Source organism: Juglans microcarpa x Juglans regia, chromosome 1D (assembly GCF_004785595.1).
Source record: "Juglans microcarpa x Juglans regia isolate MS1-56 chromosome 1D, Jm3101_v1.0, whole genome shotgun sequence".
In the NCBI taxonomy this organism is placed as follows: domain Eukaryota; kingdom Viridiplantae; phylum Streptophyta; class Magnoliopsida; order Fagales; family Juglandaceae; genus Juglans; species Juglans microcarpa x Juglans regia.
The window spans coordinates 21,068,318-21,084,981 of NC_054594.1; the positions used below are offsets into that span (position 1 = coordinate 21,068,318).

At 38.6% G+C, this 16,664-nt stretch overlaps 2 protein-coding genes and 1 long non-coding RNA gene across 3 annotated transcripts; 2 read left to right on the top strand and 1 right to left on the bottom strand.

Annotated features, from left to right (window-relative positions):
- Positions 1-241: 241 nt before the first annotated feature.
- LOC121266055 (squalene epoxidase 3-like) lies at positions 242-4,798 on the top strand. The gene is made up of 8 exons (XM_041169758.1): positions 242-974; positions 2,037-2,148; positions 2,276-2,450; positions 2,611-2,779; positions 3,009-3,227; positions 3,390-3,665; positions 4,003-4,281; positions 4,492-4,798. Exons 1-8 carry the CDS (start codon positions 732-734, stop codon positions 4,612-4,614), a joined length of 1,596 nt encoding a protein of 531 aa, XP_041025692.1. The 5' UTR covers positions 242-731; the 3' UTR covers positions 4,615-4,798.
- A 1,086-nt stretch (positions 4,799-5,884) lies between these two features.
- On the bottom strand, positions 5,885-6,493 carry LOC121266068. Its single transcript, XR_005940733.1, has 2 exons — positions 6,379-6,493; positions 5,885-6,159 (listed from the first exon to the last, which is right to left on the bottom strand). It is a non-coding gene; the product is annotated as an uncharacterized LOC121266068 (long non-coding RNA).
- Positions 6,494-11,924: 5,431 nt separating this feature from the next.
- LOC121240119 (squalene epoxidase 3-like) lies at positions 11,925-15,810 on the top strand. The gene is made up of 8 exons (XM_041137592.1): positions 11,925-12,472; positions 13,150-13,261; positions 13,389-13,563; positions 13,699-13,867; positions 14,099-14,317; positions 14,480-14,755; positions 15,093-15,371; positions 15,619-15,810. The coding sequence occupies exons 1-8, from the start codon at positions 12,230-12,232 to the stop codon at positions 15,808-15,810; spliced, it is 1,665 nt and encodes a 554-aa protein (XP_040993526.1). The 5' UTR covers positions 11,925-12,229.
- The last annotated feature ends 854 nt before the right edge of the window (positions 15,811-16,664 follow it).

Here is a 16,664-nt window from a genome sequence, read left to right on the forward strand (position 1 = left end):
TAAGTATTTTTTAATAATATTATAAATTTTTTAATTTTTTAAAATATATTTAAATGCATTAAAAAAATACACGTAAAAAAAATATAAAAAAAATAACTCATCCCAAAACCATTAGCAGGAAGCGAGTAGCACCGCTCTTTCCAATTACAAGAGGCTTGACAACTTGATTCATTTAATAAATAAAAAAAGTTGGTCGGAGACCACAACCCAACTAACTCATATTTCCTCTTACTTATGTTGTGTCTTATTATCTTGATTTGTGTTTACCGAAGACTTCTTTGTTGCAGTCAATATCAACGACCTTATTTGGATGGCATTTACCGAAAAGACGACATTCCCATCTCTCATTCTCAGAACTTTTTTAATATTAACAGAGCTATTAACAAAGAAAGAAACCAAAATGACAAGAACCTGGTCAGTTCTCCCTCACCCACAACCACAATCCCAACTCTCATTTGCGACCAGCAGCTTGCCCCTACAAAAGCACCAGCACTCCCTCCTCAGTCCTCACCATTCACACCACAATCAACATTCCAATTCTCAAAGGTCTTCCACAATCACAATCTCTCTCCTCCTACGTAAAAAATCCCCTGCGTCAGCACCTATAACGCCCAAAAGAACCAAAACAGGAACTGGTATTGCTGGAGAGGTTGAGGCAAGAACCGAGTGTTTGATACCAACGCATTGGTTCTTCTTCATCTGGGTATCATCGTTTCGTTCCTAGGACGACAATGGTGTCGATTGATCAACGAGTACTTTGGACTTTTTTTGGCTCCGTGTTCGGGTTCTTTCTTCTCTACACTCTCTGTTGCAATACCAACAAAAGAAAGTTGAAGAACAAGGATTTCCCAAAAGAATGCGCCCACAGGAGCTTCACCGACGAAGAATGCCGTCCCATGGATGTCTCTGACGCTGAAGTCATCATCGTCGGCGCCGGAGTTGCCGGCTCCGCCCTCGCTTACGCCCTCGGCAGGGTATGTTTTTTCTCTCATGAAAGAAAAACAAAGGTTTTAATATTTTGTCATTTTTACTTTTATTCTTTTTCCGTGGTTGCAAAAATTGATGTTTTGGAAGTTATTGTATCATAAAAACAGTGATTCTGGAAACTATAGTTTTCACACTTTGACTCTGTTATACACTCGGCATTGAAAAAGTTTATAGTGTGTTGGGACTTTTTTTATTTTATCATTTTTGTGTTGTTTTATTGTACTAAGGAATATTTATGAATACCGAGGGTGGTGGCTTGTTGTCTCATGTGGAATTATAATTTCAAAATTTTGTTAGATAATTTAATTAAATGGGTTTGTATATTTGACTTAGGCTTCGTTTGGATGATTAACTCTTCTCAACTCATCTCAATTTATTATTATAATTTTTTTTAAATTTCAACACAAAATATAATAAACAATTCAATTTTTTTAAATCACAAAATAATAATAATATCAAAAAATAATAATCTAACAATATTTTATTATTTCAACTCAACTTAACTCAATTCACTTTAACATCTAAACGCAATCTTAATACTTGAGGAGGTCACAATCCCCTGTTGGGTGTATTAAGATGTATTCTTATGGAGTTTTCGGTCTACTTGTAGGCTTAAATACAACTGCGTGTTGACGGCTGCAGGCTTCATTTAGTACATAAATCTATCTCAACTTATCATTATAATTTTTTTTAAATTTTAACATAAAATATAATAAACAATTCAATTTTTTCAAATCTTAAAATAATAATATTAAAAAATAATATTATAATAATATTTTATCATCTTAACTCAACTCAACTCAGTTCAATATTCAAACACAGTTTAAGTCTCAATTATGCCCCGTGATTTACCAGCATGGGATGAGCTAGCCCCGTAGCTTTTGTTGTAGAAATGTGTCCTGAGTTTTTGGGTCTAACCTTGCCTACTTCACATGCAATTTCACCCATGATTGAATTACCCTTTAGCTTTAAATTATCGTTTTATTTCATTTTTCGATTGTTGCAAAGATTTTCAAGTGGAATCCCATTTATTCTGCCTCTAAATGTAGAACGGAAGACGGGTTCATGTGATCGAAAGAGACTTGACAGAGCCCGACCGAATGGTGGGCGAACTTCTCCAGCCTGGAGGATACTTGAAATTAATTGAATTGGGCCTTGAAGGTATGCATTAAAGTTAACATCCTTGTTGTAGCTTACCGCTTGCAGCCTCCTAGAAATTAATATGATTTATAGATAATTGCAGAAAAATGATTGGAAGAATTTTTACATAATTGTACGTTTATATCAGATTGCGTTGAAGAAATTGACGCTCAGCGAGTGCATGGATATGCTCTCTTCAAGGATGGAAAAAATGCTATATTGTCGTATCCTCTGGAGAAATTTCACTCAAACGTGGCTGGAAGAAGCTTCCACAATGGGCGTTTTATACAAAGGATGAGAGAAAAAGCAGCTACTCTTCTGAAGTAACTTTCTCGCATTCTTATTAGTGATGTAGCTTATTAAACTTAGTCTGTCTTGGAATAATGGTGGATGTTCCGGTTTCCTGGATTCATTTTGGTTTAGCACTGTACTCAACACGTCTTCATTTTTGCATCCCCTCTTAATATTCAATCTTCTGTTCAGCGTGCGATTACAACAAGGTACAGTAACATCCCTCCTTGAAGAAGACGGTACTGTTAGGGGGATTCAGTACAAAACTAAGGATGGTCAAGAACATAAAGCTTATGCTCCTCTTACAATAGTGTGTGATGGTTGCTTCTCAAATCTACGTCGCTCTCTATGTAACCCTAAGGTGAGGCTGTCATCTTGAAACTATCTAATACTAATAGTTTGCTTGGTGTGGTTACAATTGTGTCGGAAAATGGCTGCTGGTTTTATGGTCAGTTATAATATGCATCTCTTAATATTCAACATCTTAAGGATAGCATGTCTTGTGCATAACATCTATTTCTCAGAGTTTGGTATTTCAGTTCTTACTCCAGTCTACTGAGACTTATAGCAAAATATTATTTTTTTAACAGGTGGAGGTGCCCTCTTGTTTTATTGGATTAGTCTTAGAGAAATGTCAACTTCCATTTGCAAATCATGGGCATGTCATTTCGTCGAACCCTTCACCCATCTTGTTTTATCCAATCAGTAGCACCGAGGTTCGTTGTTTGGTTGATGTACCTGGTCAGAAATTGCCTTCTGTTGCCAATGGTGAAATGACCAACTATTTGAAAACAGTGGTGGCTCCACAGGTATCTAATCTTTTCAGCTTATGCTCCTAGGTTACGAAGTTCGTAGCCCAGATGAATGGGCAGACCTTTATTCTTTATTGTTCATGGTTATTCCACTATGTCTTCAAGAAGAACGTCTATATCTCTTACACCTCAGGATTAATAAAAATACTTCTGTCACAGGTTCCACCAGAGCTTCGTGATGACTTCATATCTGCAGTGGACAAAGGAAACATTAGAACTATGCAAAATAGAAGCATGCCAGCGGATCTGCATCCTACTCCTGGAGCCCTTTTAATGGGTGATGCTTTCAACATGCGTCATCCTTTAACTGGCGGTGGAATGACTGTGGCACTTTCCGACATTGTCGTACTCCGAGATCTCCTTAAGCCACTAGATAACTTGAATGATGTTGCTTCATTGTCCAAATATCTTGAATCCTTTTATACCTTGCGCAAGGTAAGCTCTCTAGAACAAAAGGGAAGGTGAAGAATCGTTAACTTCCAACCATGAAATATTAATTGTGTCTGGTGCAAATAACATTTGGATGGCAAAATGGTATTGATAATCATTAGAAACAAGTTTTGTTTCCGTTGATTGTCTTGAACACCAACTCGGTGGATTGTCCCATAATATTTCAAATCTTATGGTGAACTATTTTTGGAGCATATGATTTTGGGATTGCATTGTTCTGTGGTCATGTTTGGCTCCAAGAATTGTTGGAAGTCGAGGTATCCTTCTATGAGCAACAACTGCTACTTTACATGTTATATAACTTGATATGTTGTTATTGCAGCCGGTGGCGTCTACTATAAATACTCTGGCTGGTGGCCTCTACAAGGTGTTTTCTGCTTCGCCTGATCAGGCCCGAAAGGAGATGCGCCAAGCATGTTTTGACTATTTAAGCCTTGGAGGCATATTTTCAGCAGGACCGGTGGCTTTACTCTCTGGTCTGAACCCTCGTCCATTAAGTTTAGTCCTCCACTTCTTTGCAGTGGCTACATATGGTGTTGGTCGTCTTCTATTGCCATTTCCCTCACCGAAACACATGTGGATTGCAGCTAGATTGATTTCGGTCCATGCTTTTTCTATCATTTTTAGTTGATTATATTGGAATACTGAATCATGCATATAGTTTTTCTATCATTTTTTTATTATTATTATTTTAGACTTCTAATTGCAAGGAATGTATTCTTAATTCTAACTGACAGTGTAGTTAACATAGGGAAAAATATACTTGTATTTCTCTTATAATCTCTTTTGTGATCATGTTTATATTTTCCAGTGTGCGTCTGGCATAATATTTCCCATCATCAAAGCAGAAGGAGTGAGGCAGGTGTTCCTTCCGGTAACCATTCCAGCATATTATAGAGCTCCTCCCATCAAAGAAGGCATCAAAAGGAGGTGACAATTGACGAAGATCAAGTAGCTTCGGTTTTGTACATTGTGCCAAGCAAAAGGGAAGATTTATCATAAGCAATCAAACAGAGAAATTTGCATTCTAGCTTGAGGTTTCCACTAGAGAACATTGTACAGTTAGAAAATGTTGTTAGGAATCTATTTTGAATGAAAAAGTCCCCTATTTTAACTTCTGGAAAAAGGTTTTGAATGAATCCAACGGTTATGGCATTTTCAGATTGATTATTCCTTTCGACTCTGTACTAGAAATCCGTCCGTTTTATGAAAGAATGGGTAGGGGTTGGATCACAAGTTAGGGTTTGTAGAGGATCTCCACCCTCCCACGGATGGATAGTAGATCCTCGACAACCTCGTAGGGAGGATTCGAGAGTGCATGTCCTCTATGCACTCTCATTTCTTGAATGCAAATTAGTCATCCCTAGACTATTTCCTTATGCTTATTTGACTAGATTCTAGATTTATCATTTAGGACATTTCTTAACGATAACTTTTCCTCTCATTTTGCCAAAAGAAAAAAACCAACTATAATATGAACTCAAGCTTTTTCAACTTCCATGAAAGCTGTCAATTTTGGTATTGAAGTCAATGTCCCAATGGATTTGTTCTTCTTGACTTCGTGTTTCATATGCTAGTCAAGAACAACAAGATTGGAGTGGCTGTAATCATGGCTCACGACTAGAGATGACAGAATTAGATAAATACCCCTGAATCTAAAAAATCAAATAAAACATAGAACAATAAGTTAACGACCTAATTAGCTACAATGAACATTATTCTTGGACCGTAAAGGCCTTGTGCTTGGCTTTGCCATGGTCCTAGACTTCCGAAAGGCTTGCTTATCATCAACTCACACGATAATATGACATCCGCCTATTCCATTAAACCTTCCTCTTCCCACAACCACATTACAAACTAACACTTACTAGATTATTAATGAAATAGTGACAGAACTGAATTGTGAGGCCTGTCAATGAAATATGAATGTGCCACCAAGACATCACGATACTTTATACCACACAGACATCATGGATGCCACAAAGGCGTCAATATAACACACAGATATCAACATCATGGGTATACAGATAAGAATAAATATAGATAGCAGCCACTGTTGAGAGCAACCATTTTGTACACATGATGTGGCATCATATAAATTACACATCTCTCAAGTCTAAAAAAAAAGAAGTAGAGAACTAGAAGCAGCCATGTAGTGAATGTAAAGTGTACAATGCTACAGTAACTTTTCTCTAACATTACTCCACAGATAATCACTTCACTCACAAAATAAATTTCCATGAAATCATATAGGAATATTTGAGGTATGACCAGCATGTACGATTCACAAAATTTGTACAGTTCCCCATAGGCATATCCAAAATAGCATAAAAGATGCACGTAAACAGAAATTTTGAGTCCAACGTGCAAAATCTTAAATTAGCAAGAGTATTTAGAACCCACGAAGAAGTTACGTACTTACCTCATCCGCTCACCAAAAGTTGACACGTTTTTTAAATACCAAATAATCGACCATAGCCTATATCAAAACCCAAAAAGGAATTACAACCCTTCTAAATTTAATAGTATTTTCATAACTCTATTACAACGAAATTGTACAAACCATACACAAGCTTTGACGTAACCTTCAAAATGCTCACTACTCCGTATAACAATTACTACAACTACTAATTTAGGCCATTTCCAGACAATATATCGTCAAACTAATTTCTAAAAAATGAATAAAATCATAATTTACCTTGATTTCCTTACTCCTTAACATGTAGTGAATCTGCTGTCAAATCCCTTTGGCCCTTCAGAGATAAAAATGATGGGCGTAGAGATCATGTGTGAAGATTTTTGCCGTCGACTGATTAAAGTAGTGGCGAGAGAGAGAGCTTCCTGGTACAAGTTTTCAATTTGCGGCATTCTGATAAGCCTCTTTTATTGGCTTGGTCAAATTCATCTTCAAAATTTAATCAATATCACACTTTTTTACATTTACCTATTCTATTTAAATTCAATCTTCACATTAGATTAACCATTTACTCTCTATATAATAATAAAATATTATTAATTTAATAATTTTTTTATTTAATTTATTTGTATCATATTTTATAATTCTACAAAATTTTGTTATATACAAAGCTTCAAAAGCAAAATCAAAACAAATCCTGTTGGGGATGCGAAAACTTCAAACTGTATAAATGTTAGGATGGGCGAGGAAAAGCGTCAGGCATCTCGGCTTGGCCGAGGGAGTCACAGAAATGAAGGGCAACCTCACTAGCTTGAATAGACTTCCACTCCAGAGTATGCCGATTCGTTTTGGGTTCCCGAAAAAGAAGCTCACGGAGCTGTTTGACACCCAACTTGAAACCTATACCCCAGGCTAGTAATCGAACCTTGGGGGCGGCAGCCAACTGGGGGAGAACTTGATTAAGGTCGTTCTAAGAACTCTCCAAGGCAGGGCCCAACTCGGCCAATTGTCGCTCCAGGATAGTAATATTTTTTCTGGCAAACTCAACAACTTCATCAAGTTGAAGATATTGATGGTCGCTGTTTTTGAGAAGGCCCTTCACCTCGGCCAAGTTTTTCTTAGCTTCAGCTTTCATCCCTTCGGCCGCCCCAATTTTATGAGTAGCTCTTGGTTTTCGTCTTCGAGAAAGGTCAGGTGAGAAGTATAGTCGGATTTGGACTTGGTTAATTCTTCAATCTCCACCTTTACACAGTCAAAGCTAATGGCCAAGCCATCCCTCTCTTTCAAGGCAAGCTCCACCCAAGCAGCCAACTCATCTCGTTCCTTCTTAAAAGTCTTTGCCTGAGCAACTAAGTTGTTCCTTTCTTGCACAACTCCCTCTGTCTGATTTAGGCGAGTGGCAAGATCATCTCGCTTTTTCCTGATTGCTACTACCTCTTGACGATAGTGGTCAGCATCCGCGGTAGAAATCAACAACTCTTCCCAGAGTGAAGCAACTTGGGCACGAAGGGTAACCAACTCGCCATTGGATGAATGGGAACGAGCCTCAAGCTGGGCCAACTCACCAGCCAATTGGTTCTTCTCATCCTCCAAGTGTAGCCTATCATCTGCCAAGTCAGCAGCAAGGCGATCAACTCCCTGAAAAGAAAAGGAGAGGAAAAGGTGAATGCATTTAAGATATGTTTTTTTAGAACTAATGATCAAAGCGCTAAGTAAAAGGAGAACGAGTACGAAGGGAGTACTGGCGCAAAGACACTACGAAACTTTTGAACAAAAGCATTGATGACCTCTGCTCAGCGAGTATGTAGGGATGCTAAGGAAATTAACGGATGAGAACTTGAGGAACCTCTCGGGTTGACAGCCAGTGAGGAGGCAATAACAAAATCCTCCTGAGGAAAAGCAACTTCAGTCAGAACAAACAAGGGAGCGGTGATAGGTGGATCAACAAGAGGACCCAAGCAATTTTTGGCTTCCTCCTTCGCCCCAGCTTCATTTTCGACGGGGCACAGCCTGATCAATCCCGAGATTCTCCTCAAGAGCTGTCAAAGATGGCTTGCCACTTCCTCGAGGAGAAACACTGAATGGTGGAGAAGGAATCGAAACCCTATTGCCACTGATAAGGGAGAGGGCTGGAAACACGAAAGGCAAGTCAAGAGTAGCCCCACCCGAAGCAATTAAGGCAAGGGGGAACTAGACACTACGACTAACTCTTCAACACTCCCCTCCTCGCCCTGTTCCAACCGGGGAAGTTTCGAAGAAACATCAGAGAGCACAAAAAGGATTGGCAAGGGCAAAATCAGTAGAGGCATAGAAGCCTCAAAGGGCGGGAAACTCGTAGAATTAGAAGGGAGTGTTGTAACGAGGTCGGGATTCATAATAAGAATATCCTCTTCTACTGGAGTATTATCACCTTGCTGCTGGAAATCTTCAGTTGGAGCCGTTGAAGGCTAAGCAGCAACTTCGACGGCAGCCTCTATGGTGATTATGTCTTCGAGATTTTCTTCGGCCAACGACATGACGTCGTTCAAAGAAAAAGTTGGTGGATCCACAAAGGTAGCCATGGCACTTGTTTCCTCCTAAGAAATGGCCAACTTGGTGCTTCCACTTGCTTGGGAGGTGTTTTTACTCGGTAACTCCCGAGAAGAACTCAACCTAACATTATCGATGGCCAGAAGTGTTGTCCCACTTTGTTTTTCTCAAGGAAGTACTAATTTCATACCTCCGCTCGGCGCAGAGGGAAATAAAGAATCACTTTTGGATGAAATAGACTCATCTAAGTGAGGCGAGATACGAGCCTTCTTAACATTTCTTTGTTTCTTCCTACCTACGACACGATGTTTCTTCTTTCTCAAGTTGCCTCCCAATGGAGGGCACCCAAAAACTCGCGTCCTAATACGTGGGCCCGACTAGGGACCTTCAAGAACTTCTCAATATTGCTGGGGGTTAAAAGCACATCCGAGAAGCATAAGTTGGGATGAGCTTGAGCCCAAGACTCCACCAACCTAACATGGGTCTCTTCACGTGGGGAAAGAATTACTTCGAAGTCATCTCCATTGGGAATAGGAGACCAGCATGCCGTAATAGAAAATTCCCGATTAAGAGCTTTATCGGCGGGAAATTCCCACCCAGAGCCAGAAATAAGGAAAAATTTGTTGGTCCAATCCTTCACATGCGAATACTTACGCTCTAAATCAACCAATGCCTGACAGGCTCTAAAGCCGCAAAAATTCCTCACCAAATGCCTAAATGAAGGGACAGAAACTCATGGGCTATTAGGTCTGGGTATTCATCACCCACATGCTCAAGTACCTGTCGCCACAAAACGCAACATGCCATCAAAATTCTCCAAGCATTAGGCACCAATTGAGTCGGAGCAAGCCCTAAAACGTCTAACACGTCGCGAACTGGGCGCACGAAGGGTATCAAACCCCAATGGTAAACATAGTAAAATAGAGGGCAACAGAGACGGCTATACCTTTGGCGTCAATAGCTTTATGGTTTGGAGTAGGAACCCTCATTTTGACAGAATCAGGAATGTTGAAGTTATTTCTGGCATTCTCCAGTTCGCACGAAGTGATGGTTGAAGACTAGCGAGAACCCACAAAAATGGACGCCAGAAGAGCAACAACAACTTGGGGAGAGGAGTCGCGGGGTGGTGAAGAGTCCGGAGCAGGAACAACAACCTTACCATTGGAAGAAAAGGAAGCCATGGAGGAATCGAAGAAAATCACGAGAGAAGAAGAAGGCAAGAACTCAAAAAGATAGGCAAGAAACGTGAAGGAAGCAGAAGACCAAAAGAAGAGGGAAAATAGGCATTAAATAAGAGTTGAAATGAAATGACGGTTGATGTGCCTGAGGAAGGAAACGAAACGACGCACTGACACGCCTCGAAAAGGGAAACTACACCTAGATTCAAGTCTCATCACGTCATGCGTAATGAGACTTCATAGGATAATTGGAGAGGACATTCTGGCCGGTTAGCCCCCAAGGTGGGCCTGGGCCCTTACTTATAACCAAAGCCTTCGTCATTACCAAAGAGCCCAACCCAATACCAAGAGAATCCAGCCCACAACCAATACCGATTGGATAACTATACAACGGTGGCAAATGATAGAAACGACTATCATTCAAATTTACTAAGAGATGAACTCCCAAGCCATCTACTCTTTAGCTGCAGGTGATCGTGAGGTGGTGGCGGCGAAACACGTCCATAAGAGGGCTAATTGTCCTTTAGTCAAATTCTGATGAGGAAGCTTCAATCTGAAGCACAAAACGAGAGAGAGAATTGTGAGGAAGTGGGGGCATGGAGAGACAACGAACAATTGTAGATAGGTGTGAGGAGGGGGGAGGGGGTGCATAAGGAGTGTGGATGAAGGGAGAAAGAAAGAAATAGTCGGGGGAGAGGAGAAAGAGGGAAGAGAAGAATAAATCCACTTACCAAAACGACATCATTTCCACAGGTGGGTTGGGCTTTCTCCGTGGGCCTGGGCCAGATCTTGAGCCTGGGTGTTACATACAACATATTCAAACTATTAAAAAATGACCCTTTGAAAGTGTAATGCGTCAATTTTAATAATTTAAATTGCAAATGAAGGTATTTACATATATATCCCCCTTGTGATCCCAAAGTATTCCATTACATAGATTTTATTTGCAAATAAAATGATTGTGATTTTGCCACATTATTTGGATAAAATCTCAAGTTACTATTGTTTTTTAGATTAATATACACCGTAGATGATAAAATTTGGAAATTTGCATATACAATTTTAAGAATATTTTATTTAAAAATCTTTACACCACACACATCCATGTGGTATGATTTGATTTGGAAGATAAATCTATAAATTCTTAATTAGCATTGCAAATACGAATTAAATGCCTCATACCACTTCAAAATCTATACATTCGGATTTTAATAAGTTTAAGAATTATATAATTTTTGTTACTATCAGATAATAGTTTCGATTTTATTCAATTTTATATTGATTATATTTAGATGATTAATGAATAATAGTTAAATATTTAAGAGAAAATAAATCACGACGAAACCAGAGGCAGGGACTATTGGTCCAAGAGGCTGGCTTGATATTTGGTGGGTTAGATTTTGGTTGGAAACTTGGAATACTGGCGTATGCACCTCCCTTATCTAATAAAATAAAATAAAAATATTTAATGTTTTTAAATTATCACTAATTTTTTAAATTAGATTTGAAACTATAAAAATAAAAAAAATTTCATACTTCAAACTACATGGGTCCTTTTAACGGGTGGGCATATTAAATTAACTAAAGTTAAAATTACAATAGAAGAGGAGTGAAAATTAGCACGACTTTTCTCCCCTTTAGCAATAAAGGGGATAATGAGCATCTGGGTTTTAACCCAAAGTTTACAATTACAAAAGAGGGGCATCACAACATAGTTCATTCAATAGGGAAAAAAAAAAAAATTAGAAACCACTACTCAGCTAACACGTGTTCCCTCTTACTTACGTGTGTCGTATTATGTTAGTATGTGTTTACCGCACACTTGGACAAGTAGACTCAAAAGTTTACAATTACAAGAGAGAGGTTTGACAAGTAATAAACAAAAAAAAGTTAAGTCGGAGACCACAACCCAACTAACTCAAATTTCCTCTTACTTATGTTGTGTCTTGTTATCTTAATTTGTGTTTACCGAACACTTCTTGTTGCGGTCAATATCAACGACCATATTTGCATGGCATTTATCGTAAAGACGACATTCCCATCTCTCATTCTCAAAACTTGTTTAATATTAACGAAGCTATTAACAAAGAAAGAAACCAAAATGACAAGAAACTAGTCGTTTGCCCCTCACCCACCACCACAATCTCAACTCTCATTTGCGGCCAGCTGCTTGCTCCTACAAAAGCACCCGCACTCCCTCCTCAGTCCTCACCATTCGCACCACGATCACCATTCCAATTCTCAAAGGGCTTCCACAATCTCTCTCCCCATACGTAAAAAATCCCCTGCGTCGGCACCTATAACGCCCAAAAGAACCAAAACAGGAACTGGTATTGCTGGAGAGGTTGAGGCAAGAACTGAGTGTTTGATACCAACGCATTGGTTCTTCTTCATCTGGGTATCATCGTTTCGTTCCTAGGACGACAATGGTGTCGATTGATCAACAAGTACTTTGGACTTTCTTTGGCTCCCTGTTTGGGTTCTTTCTTCTCTACACTCTTTGTTCCAATACCAACAAAAGAAAGCTGAAAAACAAGGATTTCCCAAAAGAATGCGCCCACGGGAGCTTCATCGACGAAGAATGTCGTCCCGTGGACATCTCTGACGCTGAAGTCATCATCGTCGGCGCCGGTGTTGCCGGCTCCGCCCTCGCTTACGCCCTCGGCAGGGTATGTTTTCTCTCTCATGAAAGAAAAACAAAGGTTTTAATATTTTGTCATTTTTACTTTTATTCTTTTTCCGTGGTTGCAAAAATTGATGTTTTGGAAGTTATTGTATCATAAAATCGGTGATTCTGGAAACTATAGTTTTCACACTTTGACTCTGTTATACACTCGGCATTGAAAAAGTTTATAGTGTGTTGGGACTTTTTTTATTTTATCATTTGTGTTGTTTTATTGTACTAAGGAATATTTATGAATACAGAGGGTGGTGAAGGCTTGTTGTCTCATGTGGAATTATAATTTCAAAATTTTGTTAGACAATTTAATTAAATGGGTTTATATTTGACTTAAATGCTTGAGGAGGTCACAATCACCTGTTGGGTATATTAAGATGTATTCTTATGGAGTTTTCGGTCTACTTGTAGGCGTAAATACAACTGCGTGTTAACGGCTGCCGTTAAGTCTCAATTATGCCCCATGATTTACTAGCATGGGATGAGCTAACCCCGTAGTGTTTGTTGTAGAAATGTGTCCCGAGTTTTTGGGTCTAACCTTGCCTACTTCACATGCAATTTCACCCATGATTGAATTACCCTTTAGCTTTAAATTATCGTTCTATTTCCTTTTTTGATTGTTGCAAAGATTTTCAAGTGGAATCCCATTTATTCTAAATCTAAATGTAGGATGGAAGACGGGTTCATGTGATCGAAAGAGACTTGACAGAGCCCGACCGAATGGTTGGCGAACTTCTCCAGCCTGGAGGATACTTGAAATTAATTGAATTGGGCCTTGAAGGTATGCATTAAAGTTAACATCCTTGTTGTAGTTTACCGCTTACAGTCTCTTAGAAATTAATATGATTTATAGATAATTGCAGAAAAATGATTGGAATAATTTTTACATAATTGTACATTTATATCAGATTGCGTTGAAGAAATTGACGCTCAGCGAGTGCATGGATATGCTCTCTTCAAGGATGGAAAAAATGCTATATTGTCATATCCTCTGGAGAAATTTCATTCAAACGTGGCTGGAAGAAGCTTCCACAATGGGCGCTTTATACAAAGAATGAGAGAAAAAGCAGCTACTCTTCTGAAGTAACTTTCTCGCGTTCTTACTTGCAATGTAGCTTATTAAGCTTAGTCTTTGTCTTAGAATAATGGTGGATGTTCCGGTTGTACTCAACACGTCTTCATTTTTGCATCCCTCTTAATGTTCAATCTTATGTTCAGCGTGCGATTACAACAAGGTACAGTAACATCCCTCATTGAAGAAGATGGGACTGTTAGGGGGATTCAGTACAAATCTAAGGATGGTCAAGAACATAAAGCTTATGCTCCTCTTACAATAGTGTGTGATGGTTGCTTCTCAAATCTGCGTCGCTCTCTATGTAACCCTAAGGTGAGGCTGTCATCTTGAAACTATCTAATACTAATAGTTTGCTTGGTGTGGTTACAATTGTGTTGGAAAATGGCTGCTGGTTTTATGGTCAGTTATAATATGCATCTCTTAATATTCAACATCTTAAGGATAGCATGTCTTAAGCATAACATCTATTTCTCAGAGTTTGGTATTTCAGTTCTTACTCCAGTCTACTGAGACTTATAGCAAAATATTATTTTTTTTTAACAGGTGGAGGTGCCCTCTTGTTTTATTGGATTAGTCTTAGAGAACTGTCAACTTCCATTTGCAAATCATGGGCATGTCATTTTGTCGAACCCTTCACCCATCTTGTTTTATCCAATCAGTAGCACCGAGGTTCGTTGTTTGGTTGACGTACCTGGTCAGAAATTGCCTTCTATTGCCAATGGTGAAATGACCAACTATTTGAAAACAATGGTGGCTCCACAGGTATCTAATCTTTTCAGCTTATGCTCCTAGGTTACGAAGTTCGTAGCCCAGATGAATGGACAGACCTTTATTCTTTATTGTTCATGGTTATTCCACTATGTCTTCAAGAAGAACTTCTATATTTCTTATACCTCGGAATTAATAAAAATATTTTTGTCACAGGTTCCACCAGAACTTCTTGATGACTTCATATGTGCAGTGGACAAAGGAAACATCAGAACTATGCAAAATAGAAGCATGCCAGCGGATCCGCATCCTACTCCTGGAGCCCTTTTAATGGGTGATGCTTTCAACATGCGTCATCCTTTAACTGGCGGTGGAATGACTGTGGCACTTTCCGACATTGTCGTACTCCGAGATCTCCTTAAGCCACTAGATAACTTGAATGATGCTGCTTCATTGTCCAAATATCTTGAATCCTTTTATACCTTGCGCAAGGTAAGCTCTCTAGAACAAAAGGGATGGTGAAGAATCGTTAACTTCCAACCATGAAATATTAATTGTATCTGGTGCAAATAACATTTGGATGGTAAAATGGTATTGATAATCATTAAAAACAAGTTTTGTTTCTGTTGATTGTCTTGAACGCCAACTCGGAGGATTGTCGCATAATATTTCAAATCTTGTGGTGAACTATTTTTGGAGCATATGATTTTGGGATTGCATTGTTCTGTGGTCATGTTTGGGTCCAAGAATTGTTGGAAGTCGAGGTAGCCTTCTATGAGCAACAACTGCTACTTTTCATGTTATATAACTTGATATGTTGTTATTGCAGCCGGTGGCATCTACAATAAATACTCTGGCTGGTGCCCTCTACAAGGTGTTTTCTGCTTCACCTGATCAGGCTAGAAAGGAGATGCGCCAAGCATGTTTTGACTATTTAAGCCTTGGAGGCATATTTTCAACAGGACCGGTGGCTTTACTCTCTGGTCTGAACGCCCGTCCATTAAGTTTAGTCCTCCACTTCTTTGCAGTGGCAACATATGGTGTTGGTCGTCTTCTATTGCCATTTCCCTCACCGAAACACATGTGGATTGCAGCTAGATTGATTTCGGTTCGTGCTTTTTCTATCATTTTTAGTTGATTATATATGAATACTGAATCATGCATACAGTTTTTCTATCCTTTTTATTCTTACTATTATTATTATTATTATTATTATTGTTATTATTATTATTTTAGATTTCTAATTGCAAGGAATGTATTCGTAATTCCAACTGACACTGTAGTTAACATAGGGAAAAATATACTTGTATTTCTCCTCTTATAATCTCTATTGTGATCAACTTTATATTTTCCAGTGTGCGTCTGGCATAATATTTCCCATCATCAAAGCCGAAGGAGTGAGGCAGGTGTTCCTTCCGGCAACCATTCCAGCATATTATAGAGCTCCTCCCATCAAGGAAGACATAAAAAAGGAGGTGACAATTGATAAAGATCAAGTAGCTTCGGTTTTGTACGTTGTGCCAAGCAAAAGGGAAGATTTATCATAAGCAAACAAACTGAGAAATTTGTATGCTAGCTTAAGGTTTCCAGTAGAGAAAATTGTACAGTTAGAAAATGTTGTGTTTCTTTACAAAATGCTCACTACTCCGTATAACAATTACTACAACTACTAGAGTCACCTTTTAGCCCTTCTCAAAATAGCATATCTAACATTTTGGTCCATTTCTAGACAATATATGGTCAAACTAATTTCTAAAAAATGAATAAAATCATAATTTACCTTGATTTCCTTACTCCTTAACACGCAGTGAATCTACTGTCAAACCCCTTCGGCCCTTCGGAGATAAAAATGACGGGCGTAGAGATCACATGTGAAGATTTTTGCCGTCGACTAGCCTCCAATGATTAAAGAAGTGGCGAGAGAGAGAGAGAGAGCTTCCTGGTACAAGTTTTCAATTTGGGGCATTCTGATAAGCCTCTCTTAATGAGTGGGAGTATATTAGGTTACAGTTGTGAAGGATTTTGAGAAAGGAGAAGGCTTCTTGCAAGCCATTTCGCTCCAAACCGCGTACCAATGTTAAACGTAAATCATTCGTTTAATGAAATAATATAAATTAAAAAATAAAAATAATTTTACGAGACAGAAAATCTTATTCATCTCTCAAAAATTATTATTTTTTATAATAAAAAAAACTATGTGAGTGTTAGTACGCAGTTTGGTACGTCAAACCGCTTGTATCTAACAAATCCCAAAGTGGGGGCGTGATTACAGTGCAAGCTGTTTTTTTTTTTTTTTTTTTTTTTTTTTTTTTAAATGGACAGTGTGTTAGATTTGCAAATACATAATCATATTGTAATGTGTTTGTTCAGACTTTTTAGGACACAATCATTTTTTTAATGA

Excerpts from the sequence above, each read along its gene's own strand:
- LOC121266055 (XM_041169758.1), top strand. The coding sequence starts at position 732 with ATGGTGTCGATTGATCAACGAGTACTTTGGACTTTTTTTGGCTCCGTG. Across the intron at positions 975-2,036 it reads TCGCTTACGCCCTCGGCAGG|AACGGAAGACGGGTTCATGT; the intron begins GTATGTTTTTTC and ends CTCTAAATGTAG. Across the intron at positions 3,228-3,389 it reads AAACAGTGGTGGCTCCACAG|GTTCCACCAGAGCTTCGTGA; the intron begins GTATCTAATCTT and ends CTTCTGTCACAG.
- LOC121240119 (XM_041137592.1), top strand. The coding sequence starts at position 12,230 with ATGGTGTCGATTGATCAACAAGTACTTTGGACTTTCTTTGGCTCCCTG. Across the intron at positions 12,473-13,149 it reads TCGCTTACGCCCTCGGCAGG|GATGGAAGACGGGTTCATGT; the intron begins GTATGTTTTCTC and ends ATCTAAATGTAG. Across the intron at positions 15,372-15,618 it reads TTGCAGCTAGATTGATTTCG|TGTGCGTCTGGCATAATATT; the intron begins GTTCGTGCTTTT and ends TATATTTTCCAG.